The 19,391-nt window shown below is 38.7% G+C and overlaps 2 protein-coding genes across 4 annotated transcripts; one reads left to right on the top strand and one right to left on the bottom strand.

Moving 5' to 3' along the window:
* Positions 1-308: 308 nt before the first annotated feature.
* LOC116044438 (immunoglobulin superfamily member 10-like) lies at positions 309-19,334 on the bottom strand. The gene is made up of 14 exons (XM_035998553.1): positions 19,122-19,334; positions 18,937-19,043; positions 18,599-18,688; positions 17,760-18,011; positions 17,158-17,493; positions 6,147-6,485; positions 5,784-6,068; positions 3,494-3,532; positions 1,910-2,248; positions 1,546-1,830; positions 1,432-1,470; positions 1,238-1,331; positions 1,067-1,129; positions 309-882 (listed from the first exon to the last, which is right to left on the bottom strand). The coding sequence occupies exons 2-14, from the start codon at positions 18,980-18,982 to the stop codon at positions 750-752; spliced, it is 2,340 nt and encodes a 779-aa protein (XP_035854446.1). The 5' UTR covers positions 18,983-19,043; positions 19,122-19,334; the 3' UTR covers positions 309-749.
* Positions 8,799-13,490, top strand: LOC116044439 (EF-hand domain-containing protein 1). 3 transcript variants are annotated; one of them, XM_031291598.2, is made up of 10 exons: positions 8,799-9,038; positions 9,715-9,936; positions 10,047-10,334; positions 10,464-10,604; positions 11,453-11,645; positions 11,920-12,143; positions 12,289-12,429; positions 12,619-12,832; positions 13,100-13,252; positions 13,390-13,490. In XM_031291598.2, exons 1-10 carry the CDS (start codon positions 8,976-8,978, stop codon positions 13,416-13,418), a joined length of 1,668 nt encoding a protein of 555 aa, XP_031147458.1. In that variant the 5' UTR covers positions 8,799-8,975; the 3' UTR covers positions 13,419-13,490. The 3 variants fall into 3 exon arrangements, with proteins under 3 accessions (XP_031147458.1, XP_035854448.1, XP_035854447.1); XM_035998555.1 differs by having other exon boundaries at positions 12,286-12,429; XM_035998554.1 differs by having other exon boundaries at positions 11,920-12,147; positions 12,287-12,429.
* Positions 19,335-19,391: the final 57 nt, after the last annotated feature.

Raw genomic sequence — 19,391 nt, 5'->3', positions numbered from 1 at the left:
ATCTGAACCAGAAAAAAACTGATATTTTATTAAATACAAATGCAAATTTTGTCTAGGGGTGATTATTCTATTTGGTGTTATTAGAGATGCAGTATATTCTTTGGATCATCACACGGAGCTTCCAAAAATGAAGAGACTCTCTCCTTGCCATGGAACACTTATTTTGTGAAATGTTCCTTTAAGAAAGTAATGACATACATGATTTATATTCAATGCCCACAGTAGCACCTATGAGCCACATTTTTACGTATTAGACAACACAAACACTCATTTTGATTTGAGATGTGTTTTGCGGACACATTTTTTTAATTTTGTTAAATGCTCCTTTGACGCAAGATTCATACACATTCTATATTCATATTCAGCATATTTACAGTCCCCTGGAATTTCATCTTTGCTATATTTCAGTTCACGTGAAAAACAAAACAAAAAGAAGCAGTAGTGAATTTATATATACATATATAACAGTAAATTGGTGTAAAATTATCAAATTAATTATATTACAGATGTTACAAAATGCTTACATAAAAACATAAGTCAAATGCTAAAATAAATTCAAGTATGAAAACATTAAGACCAAATCTACAGTGTACATGAATCTCTGTGATCTGCTGGAATAATTATCTATGAACTGGGACAGACGTGTCCTGTGGGCCGTATTGGAAAATTGATCTTAAACATGTTTTCAGGCTTTGAGGCAGTTTTGTTCAAGTCCAACTGTCTTCATTCAGGGACTTCGGCCTTGTGGGTTATTCTGTGTCACTAAATAAGTTGCGACTTAATGTTGGAGATGATACTTTAGGGTAGATGTGATGTTTTTTTCTCCCAGTAGACACCCGTTGCCGTACCTCATTCACTAGACTCATTAAAGGTGTTTTGGGCCTTCAGATAAAAACAAGACATTGGTCAGTTGCCAAATCAGTCTGAACAACAGTGATGCAGACAAACATGCTTATGATGAATACACAATTAGTCCATGAGTAAAGGGGCATCATATTTGGCTTCATGAATTAATAACACATGCAAACGATGCAAATACAAAAAGAAAATGCATAAATGGACTTACTCATGGTGATCTTTAGTTGTTTTCTGAGGTGTCTTGTTCTCCTCAGAGTCCCTGTGTGACAGACTGAAGGAACAAACATTTATTTATGGGTTTTATCTGAAAATATCTCAATCAATCGTAATCAAATTAACTCTGAGACACTGGTATTACAACAAGACAGTTTGAAATTACCAGTTCCAATATTTTCTTATGAGCCAGACGGTGATGATTGCAGCAAGACAAACACCGGCCATTACCACAGACAACACAATAATCAAAGTGAAATCTGGGAGAGAAGAGAAAAAAATTATTAAGACTCAGCATTCATAAAGCAACTACATATCAAATGCTAATACTGACTTGAGGCCACCTAAAGGCTAACTTACTGTCATCACTGTTATCAGACCTAGATTCCTCATCAAAACCTAAAAAACAAAAAAGACATGAGCTATAAAGTTTATATCAATCTATAAATCTGTATCTTCAGAAGTTTTTCTCACCATCAGACGGCTGTCTGATCTCAGGAATCATGGTAAACACCTCTATCTGAGGACCAGAGAGCACTCGCACTGCACATCCAACCTGTGTGCTGTCGCCATGGAGACGAGGCAGCACAGCTGTAGCGGTGACAGTGACTGTACCGTTGGTGTTGGTGACACTGGAAGAGTTGTGGTGAGGGACAGTCAGTGTAACTGTGGGAGCAGGTCGACCTGTGGCCGAGCAGGACACTACTGCCTCTTCAGGAGAGTTGGATTCTCCAACATGGAGAATGGCTTCATGCAGCTCTGCAAAGATCATATATTTAAAAAAATATATCATATGAATGATCACGTAAATGTCTCTAATAATGCAATAAGTTCTTACCATAAAGTAGGAGGCAGGTTGTAGCAGTGAGAGCTCCTTCAGGGTAGGTGTTAAACAAACAGCGATAGCATCCTTCATCCTGCTCCGTCACCTTCCTGATGACTATGGAGTTGTTCTGCAGTCCAGCACATTTAAACTCCACTTTCTCTTCAAAACCAGCATTCACTCTTTGACCAAAGTATTTGTTGTGGGTAGCTAGATTCTTCTCCCCCTCAGGTAAAATTTTCTGCCATGTGACTTGCAGAACATCTTTAGATTGCATCAGCTGACAGTTTAACTGAGCCTCTTCTCCCACTGCTGCCATCACAGTCTGCTGGGTTTCTATCAGAGAGGTTAGACCTGCAGGAGATGACAGTTTTAGAGGTGGAGTGCGTAACACAGCATATTTCTTCACTTCCAACACCAACTAAAATAGGATATATGGGGAAAGGGGGACATATCGGTCAGTGGTGAGACTGATCATGTGCTGAATTTACACTGGATTTTAACATTACGCTGCGCGACGGCCTGCTTTTGCTCCAGTGTTTTCTTATATTGCATGTCTGTGTCCTCTCGTGCGCTTAGAGCAGCAACTAACCTTTATCTACCTGTGCAGGTACAGTAAGGAGAGAAAAACACACGATCTGGGCAGAGAAAGTAGTCTACTGACAGCTGCTGTTTGGGACAGGACAGTCATCTATCTGGAACATTACGCAGCTTTAATAACACGATGAATGCTACGGGCACCACGTGTATCCGGGTCAGACTCTGGAAAATAGGGCATATGTTCCCGTGCGCATGTTGTGGTTACTTGGCGCACAAGTGAAGTCTCATTTGTTTAGGCATTTGTTTCTTTGCAAGATATGATAACAAATGTGAATTTTAGCATTAAGCTATGCAAACGTATTATCAAAATGAACCGCCCAAAACATTACACAATAACTCTAAAAACACAGGAGTCACACATCTGTGCTTTCAGTCTAAGAACAATAGGCTACATTATATAGACTTAGGCTAAATTAAATGAGGCTACTTTATCATCTCTTTCTCACCTTTGTGAAAGACTCCCAACGCACAAACGAATTGTAGGACTGCACGGAGCGCCATCGGGTCTGAGTCTGATTTGAATTTACCGCCCAAAGTTGTCGCAGGTCTGATACGTGTCCACCTTTCTTGGCTGTGGCCCAATTAGGCCATAAAGTGCAGGAGTGGCACCAAGTACCTGCACACGGGCGCACAAACACGTCTGAATAGCATTCATTTATTATTTCTGTATCCACTACTCTAATCTAGGCTGCATTACTAACACTACAGTATCTTACAGTTCTGTGTTGACATTTTTAATTTTAAAGATAAATAGACCTACCAATCACAACACAACAGGGTAGCTTTATCCATAAACATGTATAAAGCTATATACTTTATTCTTTCAGTGCTCAAGAAGAAACTGTACCTCCAAAAGCATTTATAGGCTATACAACAGAAAACAATGACGATTCAAAAATAAAGTCACAGTATAAAGTTACAACAAAATTAAAATAAATACGCCTGCAACTACACATCAAATGCTAATACTGACTTGAGGCCACCTAAAGGTTAACTTACTGTGACCACTGTTATCAGACCTAGATTTCTCATCAAAACCTAAAAAATAAAAAAGACATGAGCTATAAAGTATTTATCAATGTATAAATCTGTATCTCTGGAAGTGTTTTTCACCATCAGCAGACGGCATATATTTGTTGTTGGTGCAGTCAACAGGGAGATTGGCTATAAAGTTACTGTATGATATAGATTTTTAGATGTGTTGTGGTGTTTGAACTTTTCTGTGTCGGCATATAGACAACATCTCACTTGCATAAATGAATATCATTATTATTAATAACAAGCCTAGGTATAGCCAACAGTTTAAGGAGTAGCCTATTAATATACTTACACACTGCCTGTCAAATAATATGATTTTAGATGGATAGAGAGATTATAAATCCAGGGCAACAATAACATGTGAACACCAGTAAAACCCCCTTCATCACACAAACTTTTTATAAAACTGTTTTATTAAAAAAAAACTAACTCAGATGTGCAAAGTAAATAATTGTGAATGGGAAATAAAAACATGTAATCTAAAATGAGATAATTAGACATAGTGGTAAAACTCAATAGCCACAGATGTTAATAAATAAGTATAAAGTTCACTGCGTTAGTCTACCGCATGACGTCAGATGTGGATGAGGTTAGAGTCAGTGCCAGTGGGGGGGGGGGGGGGGTCCTGGGCCTTTGTTGATGAGGCCAGCTGCAGTCAGGAAGAAACAGGTATTGCTCTATTCTCCGACGTGCACTCTAATGATCAGCCTTTTATACATTTATTTTTAGCTTACGTCACTGCAAAGATTTTAAGTGACCTTTTTGCATCAAATTTTTCATTTGTTTAACATTCCTTAAATAAAGGAACAATATACAAACAATGTGAAAACATCAAAATGATAATGAAATGCTATTAAAAAGATCACATAAACATGGAGCGGTATACAAAATACAAAACCTATTTTTTGGAAACACTCATGTGTTTTAGTTTTTGTCTGAGTGTCTGAGTACTGGCGCTGCAGTCTTGAGGGTTATTCTGTGTTACATTGTTGACACACATCAAAATCAAGTCTTCTTGGTGAAGGTGACTGCTCTGGCTGGTCACTTGTCAGACTTTTCTCAGGAGTTGTCCGTTTTCTGATTTGATTGTTGTCCTGCGTGACTACACACGTATGGACCCTTGAGAAGAAAAAGACGCTGACATTATTACATGATGCCATACATATTTCTATAACTAAATTCCTCTGAACAACAGGAATGAACATGCTGACTATAAGAGAACGATGATGGCTTCATGTACAAATATATGTAGAGAGACAAGGTGGTATAGAAAAACAAATTCTGTAATAGACAGAGTGCAGAACATGTAAATCATTTAGTGAAGTATTACATATGTGTAAGTTAATAACAATTAGAAAGTGTCTTACTCTTCAGGTTCTTGGATGCTTGTGTTGTCCGTCTTGTTCTTCTCAGAGTCCCTGTGTGACAGGATAAAGGATTTTAGGTTTAAAGGATTCAAGAACAGTTAGAGCAGGACAGACATTTATCAATTATTTATTTACTGGTTCCTATGTTTTCGTATAAGCAGCACGGTGATGATTACAGCAGAAATATTGCAATGACTAAATAAAATTGAACAGGTAATATGAATAAACATGCTGACAATGAGTACACAGTGATCCAAAATCAAGATAAAGTGATATTCATTACAATTACATTTTGCCGTAAATATCAGATTATCCAGGAAGTTAAAAGGATAATAAGTTGATATAGAGACAAAATGTGACAATATACAACAGAGTGTAGACAGGTCATATTATTTTGTGAGAGTGAAGTGAAGGATGACAAGTACAGAGTGTCTTACTCATTAGTATCATGGATTGCAGTTGGAGGCATCTCATCCAGGTCCCTGTGTGACAGACTGAAGGATTTAAGAACAGTTAGAGCAGGACAGACATTTATCAACTAGCATAGACTGAGACAGATAGTGACTAAAAGAAGTACCTGTTGTGCTTTTTTTGTCTAAGCATGGCAGTGATGATGACAGCAGCTACACAAACACAGACTGCCAATAGGCTTACCACAGACGGTATGATCCAAATCCTACCTTTAAGAAAAAAGGGAAAAAATGTTGATATGATAAACAAGTTATTAAACAATTGAATGGGAATAGGCCTACATCTGAACATTAACTTACTGCGTTCACTATTATTAGTTTCAGATTCCTCATCAAAACCTAAAAAAAAGAAAAGATATGAGCTATAAAGTTTATATCAATCTATAAATCTGTATCTTTGGAAGTTTTTCTCACCATCAGACGGCTGTCTGATCTCAGGAATCATGGTAAACACCTCTATCTGAGGACCAGAGAGCACTCGCACTGCACATCCAACCTGTGTGCTGTTGTCATGGAGACGAGGCAGCACAGCTGTAGTGGTGACAGTGACTGTACCGTTGGTGTTGGTGACACTGGAAGAGTTGTGGTGAGGGACAGTCAGTGTAACTGTGGGAGCAGGTCGACCTGTGGCCGAGCAGGACACTACTGCCTCTTCAGGAGAGTTGGATTCTCCAACATGGAGAATGGCTTCATGCAGCTCTGCAAAGATCATATTAAAAAAAATATATCATATGAATGATCAGGTACATGTCTCTGACAACACAGTTAGGTTCTTACCATAGAGTTGGAGGCAGGTTGTAGCAGTGAGAGCACCTTCAGGGTAGGTGTTAAACAAACAGTGATAGCATCCTTCATCCTGCTCCGTCACCTTCCTGATGACTATGGAGCTGTTCTGCAGTCCAGCAGCTTTAAACTCCACTTTGTTTCTAAAGTCAGGATTCACCCATTTATCAAATTCGTTGCTGTAAGTAGCTAGATTCTTGTCCTCATCAGGTAAACGTTTCTGCCATGTGACTTGCAGAACATCTTTAGATTGCATCAGCTGACAGTTTAACTGAGCCTCTTCTCCCACTGCTGCCATCACAGTCTGCTGGGTTTCTATCAGAGAGGTTAGACCTGCAGGAAACACAACTCAAACATTAATAAGATACTCCACAGAATTCACTTCACTGGGCAAAACATGTTTAGAATGGGAATCTCATCAGAAATCTATCTGTATTGCACACAAATAGCCCGGATAGCTGTGTTTACATCACCTGGACCACTGCACGCACATTACACATTTGTGGAAAGAGATCACAAGACATCCTTCTGAACTGGACATCACTGAAGACCATGTAAGCATAAGCAATATATATATATATATATATATATATATATAATATATAATATATATGTATTGGTATTAATATTATGGCTACTGATAATCATTATATGGACACGACTGAATCTAACTGTCAATCCCTCATAAATCCCAATCAGGTCTGGGAGCAGTTTTGGAAGGGATCCAGCACACAATGGGCCAGACTACTCCATTATATAATAGCAATATGAAAACTTCGTAAAAACGTAGAAAAATCGTAGCCTACTGTAATTCAAATTCATAGCAGTAATTAGGCCTACGTAAGGCAACAACAATAATAGCCTACTGCTGACCATGGATGTATTAAGAGAACTGCTGACCCGTTCTGCAGAAAGAAAGTAGATCTCCTGCAGGAAATGACAGCTCATATTGTGGTTGTGATCTAATAGGCTGCGATGCTGCAAGTCCAATTCAGGGATGAAGTCTGATTTGTTAGGACATTTTTTATTTGCAAAATAAGATATAAAATATGACTTAACCAATGCAAAATCATTAACCGCCAAATAAAAGCGTTGCGCAACTATAAACAATACAAACACATAGCTCCATTTTGAGGCTATAGGCTACAAATAAATCACACAGTTCTAGTAGGGGAAACACACATGACTGTTTCTTTCTCACCTTCCTGAAAGACTCCAAACGCTCCCAACGCACTAAGGAAATATGTGACTGCACGGTGTGCCATCTTTGTTTCATACCAAGTTTACCGCCATCTGTTTAAAATCGAAAGTTGTAACACTGCACTTATGCTGCGCCCATTAAAGGGCGGGTCTTTCCTAGAACTGTAGTGGGTCCAGGTAATACCATGGTCCAGGTCTACTGCCCCCAGAGGGGAAGTGTATTATAGGACAATGTAAGACTTTCCACAGGGAAAAACATGCTGCCTTTTGAAGATGTTTTTGTAGAATTCATCTCAACCCTTAATCATTTCTATTTTATAATAGCCTATTTAATAGTTTAGTTGTGTTGTGTATTTTTGTTCTCAGGTATGGTTTATTAAGAGATCATTCTTTTTCAGGGATGCAATCCTAGTGTTTCTGTTTGGTTGATGTATTTGCTTCCTAAGAAGAGGATCAGTCCATCAACACAGATCTCAGCATTTAAAGAAAAGAATCAAAAATATCATATAAAGAGCATTAAGGAGGTTTAGTGATGTATCCTTATTTTTGATACAGTATTGTTTAATTCACAGTCGCCTACATTGTCTTTTCTAGCTATTATAATTCTTATTAAGAGGTGCAGGCTACTTATAGATAGTCTATAAAGGCTATATGCAACTGCTTTACACAATTGTATTTTCTTTTTCAAATATTTGTCCAATTCTGAATGTTTTATCGTCTTTCTATATTTCTTATGATTGTACTTTCTGTGTTGTTGTTCTGAATCGATGACATTGTAAATGAGGGTTACCCCTCAATAATCTCACGAGGATCAATAAAGGTTATAATAAAGTAATTTCCCCCTTTGGGCCCTCTATGGGTTAAACTGCAAAGGGCCCACTATGGATTTCAGGGGGGCTGCCCATGTGTGGGCTTCCCACTAAAAATCCACAGTGGGTCCCGATGGCGGATGTATGTGGGCTGCCCCTGCCCACACTGCCCACACTACCCACACTAAACCCAAAGGGGGCCCGCAGTGCCCTGTTTGCTGGGATATATCTATGGTACATACATATAGTGGATGACCTGTGGGCTGGTGGTTATTCTATCAATTTCTATCAGTGAGATGGATTTGGTGTTGCTCGCCCCCTGGTGGTGAAGTTAGAGCTCTTCAGTTTGGGTTGATTAAGTCTCCCATTTATGAAAGTTATTTTTAGCTACAGCAAACGTTTTTTCGAATAAAACTTCTTGAATTAATTAGCTAGGCTATAACACGTAACGTTGGGCTACTGTAAGATACTGAACAACTTGATATTATGGATGTTTACTATTTTTTTTTTTTAAAGTTTATCCATTTCAATATCTTATCATTATGGACATTAATTTATTACCCTTGATTTAAACTCTGAATATATTTAAGTAGCCTAGTTTTCATAAATAGTTGTTTACTTTTTTGAAATGTTCTTGACATGGTTGCTGTCCTGCAGTTTCCATGGATACCACAAACTTACTACGACGGACGGAGCTGTGTAGTTTAACAAAACGTAGCTAGGCTAAACTAATTCCATCAATTACGAAAAGTACTCTGTTAAACAGCTTGCGCAGGTGAGGAAATCGAGGAAAAAAAATACCTCAAGACCGACAATGTCTGGGAACTGGAATAGCGGACTACCATTTTTACCAGGATACGCTTTTTATGATGTTACGGTAAGAATGCTGGTTCTCCTACAGGCTCTAACGTTTTACGTTAGCTAGCTAGTCACTTTATTTATTCGCAAGCAAATTGCTGTTTTCTATCTGTAACGCAAATGCATTCCTCCAGTCCTTGTGTCGAATAACTGGATAGCAGTTTCGACAGTGCTATTCAGGCTTGACCGAGTTTCTAAAATTAAAATGTAATTACAATTAAAAAGTGTTTATTCTAGGGTTGTTGTTTTAAGGCCACCCCTCTCTTTAAGTGGTATGTTCCGTCTGCCCAGCGCAGTTCAAGAGCTCCTATTAGTCCAATTACGCCCAAAATGATTGTAACGGCTTTGTTTAGGACTGTTGTGTGCGTCCATTGAACTTAATTAGCCTACTTTAAGTCTCATATTAATACGGGTTTATGTATAATCATCTCGTTTTTAGTTAGTTCTTGCTCTTCTCCAATTAAGAGAAATATGGGGCTGCAGTGTTAGCTTATAGAGCCTATGCCTACTTGCATTCAATACGCCTCTGTTTTGTAATTTCTCATTGTAAACACACTATTAAGCCTGTAGTCACTGTATCTTGTGGGTTCAAGCTATATACATTTTATTGTTGATATCTGGCCTGGCACCATTGGGGTTTATATTGTGATTTACCAGAGCTAATGTATCTCCTCCTGAATGATCTGTCTCTGCAGAAGTCAGCCTTCCATCGTCCCCAGACACTGGACTACAAGAATGGCTATGCCCTGCCCCGTCGCCCCACTGTGGGCATTGGACAGGATCCTCTTTTCTCAGAGCAGTTAATCCTGCAGGAAATCAGTAAGCTGTCTTCTGAGACACCAGCCATTACTTATGGCTCCTTTGACCAGAGTGTAGTCGAAGACTTTATCCCAGCTCATGTGGCCCTTGACAAGAAGGTAGATTAAGGCGTAGAAGACCAGTATTTGAAGATTGTTGTTTCTGTTCAATTAACTATCTAATAAATTCCCTTTCTTTGTCTTTTCTTCACCACCCTCTTGTCTTGTAGGTGCTGCGCTTCTATGCATATTTTCAGGAAAATATCCTGTTTTCCCCTGAAGAGGAGTGCCGTGCACGCCCAGTGGTCATTTACTACTACCTTGAGGATGACAGCATGTGCATCATTGAGCCCGTGGTAGAGAATTCTGGGATGCCGCAGGGGAAACGGATCAAACGCCAGCGTCTGCCCAAGAATGAACGTGGAGAGCATTACCAGTGGAAAGACCTGAATATTGGCATGGACCTGGAGGTGTACGGGGTCAAGTACCGCATCACGCAGTGCGATGCTTTTACAAAGGTACAGCACTCAACCTGGCTGCATGAATGCTCTCGCAGTATTATTTTCTCTGTGTGTCTGACAAAAAAAAATATGGATATGTTGTTGTAAATATACTCTGCGTCTGTGTCTCTCATTCATCACATACAGGAATTCATGGAGAGTGAGGGCATTGTTCTGAACGACCCAGAGCCGATGCCTTGCGTCACTCGTGGCAAAAACCCTCGGCCTTCCTACACAACACCGTCTGAATTTGACAACAAGCAGCAGTTTCTCACCATGGATCGTAAGGTAAAGGGAATCCCTTCCATTCAAAAACTCACTGGATCATCGTTACAAACCCTAATCGGCAGCTATTAACAAAGAAGCAGGAGTACAATAACTCTCCTAATCTCCTATTCAAGGTTTTTAGAAAAGAAAAAATGATCTGCTTTTTGTTTGTTTTTATACCTGCCATAATATTATATTGGCTTTTGCAGATATCAGTATAGGTCACCTAGTCTAACTAAAACCTTATTGAATTTTTGGTGAAGCTCCTGTGTTTTCAATTTAATGTTGAGCCTATGTCAACAGTTACAAGTGAAGCCAATTTCATAGATTAATTGACACTAATATGGAACCTAAAACAAAGTGTTGTTCCAAACCACTGAGATTAAATAAGTGACCCTGCATAGTTAAAGGTGCAGTAGGTAAGCCTTATAAAACTAACTTTCTGTCATATTTGCTGAAACTGACCCTATGTTCCAGTAGAACTACATGAAGCAGGTCATTTAAAAATAATCTGGCTCCTCTGGCACCACCTACAGCCTGTAGTGTGATTTGCAAAAATCCACAGCTCCCTGTTCAGACACACCAATCAGGGCAGGGGGGGGGGTGTGTCTAACTGCGTGTCCATCACTGCTCATGCACACGCATTCATTCTCCCTTGTGGGGGGGGGGAGGGGCTTAGGCGACCATTTTGGGCTTTAGCGGAAATGGGGGGAGGGACTGAGAAGTTGTCGATGTTCACATTTTTTGGCTAAGTCCTGGATCTTCACAATCCTACCTACGGTACCTTTAATTAGGTGTTTTTTAATTTGAGATTTGCATTTGGCATACCCATTCTAGTTTCACGCCTCTTTTAACCTCTTCTTGGTCAGGTGCTGCGTTTCTTTGCCCTGTGGGACGACGCTGACTCTCTGTTCGGGGAGACCCGGCCTGTCACCATCCAGTATTACCTGGTGGACGACACGGTGGAGATCAGAGAGATCCACAAACCCAACAGTGGCCGCGACCCCTTCCCTGTCCTGATGCGCAGACAGAAGCTGCCCAAGAAAATCAAGCCAGAGTCGGGTGAGATGCAACGCTGTGTCACTTTTAGCTGCGTCTATAACTACATTAGATCTGATGAAGTGCTTTGGTCGGGTGTCTCTTTGTGTCCAGTCATGTACAGTCAAACGTGAATGCCTTTAGAAAGTGTCTCCAATTTTACATCATAACATCAACAACACAATTTATATAATTTGACACTGTAATTGGAGTAGTGTTTATAATGTTTTTGTCAATCTGAATTGTTTTAGACAACATGACATAGATTTAAAGACAAAATCCTCTTATTCCTATCCAGAGACCTTTCCCCGCTGTGTGCTGGAGGTTTCAACAGCAGAAGTAGATGAGTACTACTCCCCCAAAGACTTCCAGGCTGGTCAGAGGATTACCCTGCTGGGCCGCCACTTCCTGCTGTACGACTGTGATGGCTTCACTAAAGAGTATTACCAAAAGAACCACCCTGACATGAAGATGAATCCCTCAGAGCTACCAAAAAACACTGACCTGCTTCGGGAGAAGAAGGTGAGAAACTGATACTGATCTCTTTTGTTGTCCTTTACAAAACTATAGCATCAGTATTGCCTGAGGGTATGTGACTTAATGTTGTTATAGATAAAAATAAATTTAAAAAATCTCATTCGTTACCCTCTCCTGTCCATGTTTACAGGAGGTTCCTCCCTATAATGGTTTTGGTTCACTTGAAGACTCTCTCCAGAATTGTTTCTCTTTAATTCCTGAGCCCCCCAAAAAGAATGTGCTAAAGATGTTGGAAAACGACCACAAAGTGTTGCGCTACAGTGCCAGGCTGGTGAGTCCAACATGCATGAGAACGTGTCTGTGCTGCGTCTTTGACCAAACCTTGTGAATAACTAGTAGTTTGCTATATGTACATAGTTACAAGTTAGCCAACTGCATTCAACCAAAATCCAGAGCCGTTAACAACAAACCAGATCATTTCTCTCCGTACTTCAGCTGCCCTGTGTTACTGACATTTCAGGACTCCCAGAATCCCGAAGATGAGGGCCGACGTTTCATACTGTCCTACTTCCTGTCCAACGACATGATCAGTATTTATGAAAAGTCCAGTCGCAACTCTGGTATCATTGGTGGCCAGTTCCTTGAAAAGACGCGCATTCCCAAGCCTGGCTCTACACTGGACAACCCTGAGTTCTACTCACCTGCAGACTTTGCTATTGGAGCCACTGTGGAGGGTAACATTCTCAGTTAAACAGCCTGTATTTATTTGTTCTGTTATTATGTCTTAGTTTTCAAAAGGACTATTTTTATTCAGAAATTACATATTTTCTCCATGGAAAAATCAGCAGTGTATAACTCACGTTGTTACTGTATACATGTCCTACTTGATACATTAAGCTGAATCCAGAATGGTAATTAATTCCAATAGGTGTTCAATAGATAACATAACCTAAAATCTCAGCTCACGGCATCTTTCTCCTCTCTCTCGTCTGTTTTTGCAGTTTTCAGCCGCCGCTTTGTGTTGACCGATGCTGACCACTATGTGCTGATGTACCTGGAGTCCAACGCAAGCCAGATTCCGTGTCAGACACTGGATTCTTTGCGACAGAAGCTGGGTGTAGGGACGACCAATAATCAATCAGCTGACCAAAATGGTAAAAAAATCGAATCAGCCTTTTAGCAAGTTCTCTAGAATGGTCTCTCAGTTGTAATGGTTTTCCAGTAGATGTCACGTTTTACATTTTTTGACTTATACAACAATTTATGCCTTCTTTTTTAAATTCTTTATCAGGTGGTGATGTAGGAGAGCCATCTTCATGATGTCGGGGGAAGGCTGGATTGCCTCAAGACTTGTTCACTCCCCCGATAAATTAGACCACAAATCAAATCAAAGCCTGTGCAGAACGTTTCTTGACATAAACGAACACTGGACCTGCTGCAGAAAGAGACTACAAAACAATTCCAACTGTTTAACTAAAAATTAATTAATTCACAATCTTGACAGTAACGGTTGCCCCGGACAACAAGGGGGACCACAGTTTAGTTTGGTCTGGTTGCCCACGTTTGCACCCTCCAGTTCTGTGATCAAAGAAATCTGCTATTTCTGAGTGCTGGTACCACATGTCATCATACATAACAGCACTACAATTAAAAGTGAAGTAAATAACTCCAATAAGGTACAAAATCAAAATAGATTGACTAGTACAACTACTGTTTATTCACATATACACCTTTATATAATTAGTATAGTGAAATGATTTTAAAATGTCACAGTGTAATTGAATGATATTACTTAAGTCCTTTCTGACAGGTTGGAGCAGTGTAAAGAGGAAGATACAAAGTTTTTTGTACTCTCTCATTTTCAAATATGTAAATTTTCCAGACAATTAAAGGGCCCTATAACCATCCAGAGACATACATCACTGGACAAACAAAAACCTCACTTCCATATATGAATGAAATAAATATCAATGAATGTCGTCCGATTCTATTGTTGTGAGGAGTCTTATTTTTTTGAATCCAGTGCAACACAGAGTAAACATAAGTGAAATCACTTTTCACATTAAAACATCATGGTTTCATCGACCAAACAAAAACAAATGAATACATGGAATGACTCAATGAATACATTAATAAAAACACATCAGCTTAAAGATTAATTATTACAAATTTGCCTTTATCTTTATCACAAATACAACCACACAGTATATTTGCACTGAGAAATAAATAACATTAGTACACAATGAACGTTAAAGTGCAAAATGACCAAGATACGTATATATTATGTCTATTTAATATATTATCTAATTTAAATGCTATATACATATTGATATACATATACTAATTTTAGCATACAATAATTTTGATTGCTTCACCTGTAAACTTTATAATTTCATCAAATAAATAAATTTGCTATGCAAAAAATGTATGTAGGCTCTTTTTTTCCCCACAATGCACACTAGATGACGCCAGAGGACATTTCCTTGTTTTCACCAAAACACATCAGTTGGTTATGCTGTGATGTGCCTGTTGGATTACTTTAAAGCTCTTCAACGTTTTTTAAGCCAAGGACCACTTAACTAAAAGAGAGACGGAGCTGGGACCCCCTACTACATATATTAGTAGACAATTAAGTTGCGTATTAAACTGGGCCTACCTTGTATATGTATAGGGCGGCCTAAAGCCTTTACCTTTTTAGTGAATAGAATACTAAGCTATTAATTGTTGGCATGATTTTATGAATCATGTTTTAATGTTGAACATACATGTAGCACAGTGAAACCTTTAGGATGAACTGTATCTGTGGATGGCTACCTTAGTGACTACCTTACCTACAGGCCAGTAAGCATATCAATAATGGGTTGTTTTTTCCCACTAATAAACTGATTTATATTTGCTAATATGTTGGATTCATGTTAAGGACGTTTTAATTTTTGAAAAAAAACGTAGCAATAATTTGGTGGCCCCTCCCTGCAGTAACTCTGAGGACCCTGAGCCCCCTGTTGAAGATCAACCTTGACTGTACTATTGCACTAAGTTGCAGTCACTGTAACCCTGATAAGAGGTTGAAAGTTGTGCATAAAATAAATTAAGCTCAAATGTAGACTCCTTGTCTGCTCACTAACTTTTTACCTCACAGTCACTGGTCACTATTCAGAACATTTTTACATTCTACAGAGTCAGAACAGCTGCTTTGCTGGTAGCTCCATAAACAATGTTAAAGTGCTAAGTTTTGAAATTCAAGGTGAAATGGTAGTTTTGAAAACTATCTGTGGAAAATGGATCTTGCATAGCAGCTTGTAAAATGCAAATGTTTTTTCATGCTTGCATGCTTAAATGACAGCTGTGTGAAAGTCCAAATGCTGATTAAACGCTTTCATCTCTTCTGCTACCCTTTAACCTGCCAGGAAAAGAGAAACGTTAATTATACATTGCCCATGAGGTGAATTATACTACATTTACAAATACATTGTCTTGCATTGTGTCAAATACCTCACCTTTTTCGCTTCACTGCAGCAGCAACAGTAATTGCAAAAATAAACACTACAGCAGTGATTACAAGTGCGATCCCTGATGAAGATAGTCCTTTCCCTGGAAACAAACAGCATAGGGTTAGTCTAAACAGTACTAAGGTAAACTACATTTAACTAGAAGAGGAAGGTGGGGGGGATTTTCAGGGTAACATTTGTACTTTTTACTGCTGAGAATTGACTTCCCTTGTCTGTCAGATGACCTCCCCATGGGAGAGCCAATGTCATGAGTCATTACTGGGACAGGTTGTTGAACGTGAAAGCTTAGGAAGTGAAACTAAAATGTTGGTAATTCAATGAGTCGCTGCACAGCTGACTCTGTCACACTGCAACTTCAACGTCATTGATATCATCGTAGAGATCAAAAGACAACACAAGGAAATCCACATTAAGTGGGGCACTGAATAATAAGCACATGGAATACATACACGATCACATCATTCAAAGTCCTCCAGTCACAATTAAGGTGGCAGTTTTTTTTTTCCATTATAAATCTATATAAACTATTAACAATCACAAATAAAATCTGACAAGTACAATTACAACCTACAAATCTAAACCAGTACAATCAATGATAAAACTAAAATGGAACCCTAATGCCCTGTATACACACACAGAGAAATACTACAGAAATAAAAATCCAACCAGTTAGCACTTAGACTGAGTTCATTCACACGGTGCATTTGATGCACTTCCCAGACTTCCTCATGGATTATTGAGTTCCTGGTTCAGCGAATTGGACACGGAAGTGTTACAGAACTAGGACACAACTAGGCATATCATAATAATGATGTCACAACAATATATTATGATCCTGATACGTCACACTGTGACGACAGGATGTGGTAAATGTTTGACTTTATCTTCCAGTCATTCAGAATGATTAAGCAAACTGCTGAGAATTTTTCTGTAAGCTTTCCTTCCAGTACACTACAACAGGATTTATTTTCTTGGCACGTCTTCCTTTGACACACTAATTTCCTCTCTCTTTCCATCTGGCTGCATTCATGTTCCAGGAATGCTTGTTACTAACTTATCTCCAGGGAGCTTATTCCCGGAGTCCTTATGTTTTCTTACCTCGCAGTTTTCCATGAATTGGGGTGGCAGCTAAATCATGGTTGCAGGTGCCGTGATCTTGCTCGATACCCTGCTATTATTATTATTATTAATCCTATTTCTCTATATCTATATATCTGTATCAGTGTCTGCGTCCAAACAGCGACAGATGGCGCCCTGGGTCTGTCTGAGGTTTCTCCCTAAAAGGAAGTTTTTCCTCGCCACTGTCACACCAATCTATAAATTCTATAAATCTATAAATTATAGAGTGTGGTCTAGACCTACTCTATCTGTAAAGTGTCTTGAGATAACTCTTATGATTTGATACTATAAATAAAAGAAAATGTCACTTTCTAAGAGCAACACACCACATTGCTATATAAAAGGTAATACAAAATATAATATATATATATATATATATATATATATATATATATATATAAAAGGCTATACAAAATGATTGATATGCCTACCTTCTTCCTTCTTCTTGTTGTTGTTCTTCTTCTGTAAAGAAAAGGGAATCCTCTCCCGCCTCTGTCCCGTCACTCCAGTGTTCAGCAGACAATCCACATTTCCTTCCCAGTTTGAGGGCACTTGCAGAGTGATGTTGCTGCTGCTGGTAAACGTGTGGTCACTGTTTGTTACTGTAGCAGTCTGTGGTTGGTCCGCCGGGGTGGCACTAGGTGAGAAGTCCCACTGAATGGTTGGAGCTGGTTTACCTGTAGCAGAGCAGCTGAACACAACCTTCACGTATTCTTCGTCCTGTTCACTGCTGGGAGCTTGCACTTCTGTTTTAAACCTGGATATCCCTACCATAGAGAATCAAAACTGGTCATTTTGAGAGCTAACAAAGATGATTTGATCACTTGAACACTTTAGTTACACTTTACAGAATAAGGACAAGTTCGAAAATGAACGGAACTCTTCAGAAAAAAAAAAAAAAAAAAAGTCTCATTTTTGGGCTTCAACCAGCAAAAACAATGCTGGTATTACTTAATTTGTTTTTCATTTTCCTGTATTCCCAGAATTGCAATTTAGTTTCAGGACTTTTTCCACAGAATTTGCTGCAATTTACCTTGCACCGTGAGGCAAGTCTGCTTTCTTTTGGACCCATCGGGATACACGTTGAAAGAGCAAATATAACAGCTTTCATCCCCCCATGTAACACTGGCCAGAGTAATTGATGTCGAGTTGAGAGACGCCTCTGTGAAAATCACTTTCCCTCTGTAAGGATCATTTACTTGCTGTCCAAACCGCTTGCTGTAGGATGCCAAATTCTCAATGGACTCGTCTTTGAAAAGCCTCTGCCATGTAACCTGGAGCACACCTGTTGGGAATAGTAAACGTCCAATCAATACATTTACTCAAGTGCTGAAGTACAACATTTGAGATACTTGTACTTTACTTGAATATTCTGCTACATTTCAAAAGGGGAAATACTGCACTTTTTACTACACAATTATTTGAAAGCTTTAGTTTACAAATTAAGATGACGACTTGTTATATGTATATTTAGCTACATCTTAATATATACAAGCACATCTGAAATGATTAGTCAATTAAATCAATTGGAAGATAATTAATTGGCCAATTTTTTAAAGTGTGTGTGTGTGTATATATATATATATATATATATATATATATATATATATATATATATATATATATATAAATATGTAATAAGGGGGCATTTTCCTGCCTTGAATAATTTACTTTTATTACTTTAAGTAGGCTACATTTTTCTGATTATACTCATATAGCCTATTTTTATTTAAGTAACATTTTCATTGCAGAACTTGTGTGTGGTATTAGTACTAAAGATTCAGAATACTTCACCCTCCACTACTGGTCACATCTTTACTATAAAACTGGCAGTTAAAAAAATTATATAAAATAAAAAAAAACCTTTTGTACCTGTAGGGTTGGCTACTGCACACCTGTAATGCGCATTGCTGCCGTAGTCAGCTGTTGTATTTCCATAACCAGTAATCTGTGACGTGCAGGCTGAAAATAAACACAGCTGAGTTTCAGACCTATAGTAAAATATCCATTTGTTGTGATGTTTAGTATAAAAATAACTTGTTGAATACACTTTGACTATGCATACATTACAGAATATAGATATAGATTCAATGTATGGGCAGATGATAATATCCGACTACAAAAAAAGGCTGGATTCTATTTTGTAAAAAAAAAAAAAACTACTACAGTGAATATGGAAGTGCTCGCCCTCTCCTGTCAGTGTCACTTACCTTTAAATAGCAAACCAGCCAGTATCAGGAGAGGCAACATCTTCATCTGCTGTTGTACAGAGAATACTTTCAGTTTAGCCTCTGAGCAGGCTTTTATAGGGGCTGTCCTTAAAATGAAACAGAAAGATAGAAGGCAGGGGCTTTAATCTGGGAATTAGGGGAAAAAAAAAAAAACATCTACTTACAGTACATAAGGTTGAGGTTAAATTCTATACTGTTAGGTTTAGCATTAGCTTTTAACTGGACCCACAATGCAGACTGCCAGACACGTGAACAGGAGGAAGTTGAAAAAAAAAAAAAGATTTAATGACCAAAAAGTGCAGGTGATTCAACAGGTCAGGTGAGTATGGCTGGTCAGTGTGGCACAGAAGGGAAAAAAAGCAGGTTTAGGCAGGTTTTTCCAAAAATATGAGACTGAGCACAAGAAAATACTTTGTGACTCAAGACCAAGTTGT

Source organism: Sander lucioperca, chromosome 24 (assembly GCF_008315115.2).
Source record: "Sander lucioperca isolate FBNREF2018 chromosome 24, SLUC_FBN_1.2, whole genome shotgun sequence".
Lineage (NCBI taxonomy): Eukaryota > Metazoa > Chordata > Actinopteri > Perciformes > Percidae > Sander > Sander lucioperca.
This window is presented reverse-complemented; position numbering and strand designations above follow the sequence as displayed.

Excerpts from the sequence above, each read along its gene's own strand:
- LOC116044438 (XM_035998553.1), bottom strand. The coding sequence starts at position 18,982 with ATGAAGATGTTGCCTCTCCTGATACTGGCTGGTTTGCTATTTAAAG. Across the intron at positions 6,486-17,157 it reads CAACAAGAAGAAGGAAGAAG|GTCTAACCTCTCTGATAGAA; the intron begins GTAGGCATATCA and ends TGTTTCCTGCAG. Across the intron at positions 883-1,066 it reads ACAACTAAAGATCACCATGA|GCCCAAAACACCTTTAATGA; the intron begins GTAAGTCCATTT and ends TTTTATCTGAAG.
- LOC116044439 (XM_035998554.1), top strand. The coding sequence starts at position 8,976 with ATGTCTGGGAACTGGAATAGCGGACTACCATTTTTACCAGGATACGCT. Across the intron at positions 9,039-9,714 it reads ACGCTTTTTATGATGTTACG|AAGTCAGCCTTCCATCGTCC; the intron begins GTAAGAATGCTG and ends CTGTCTCTGCAG. Across the intron at positions 13,253-13,389 it reads TCAATCAGCTGACCAAAATG|GTGGTGATGTAGGAGAGCCA; the intron begins GTAAAAAAATCG and ends ATTCTTTATCAG.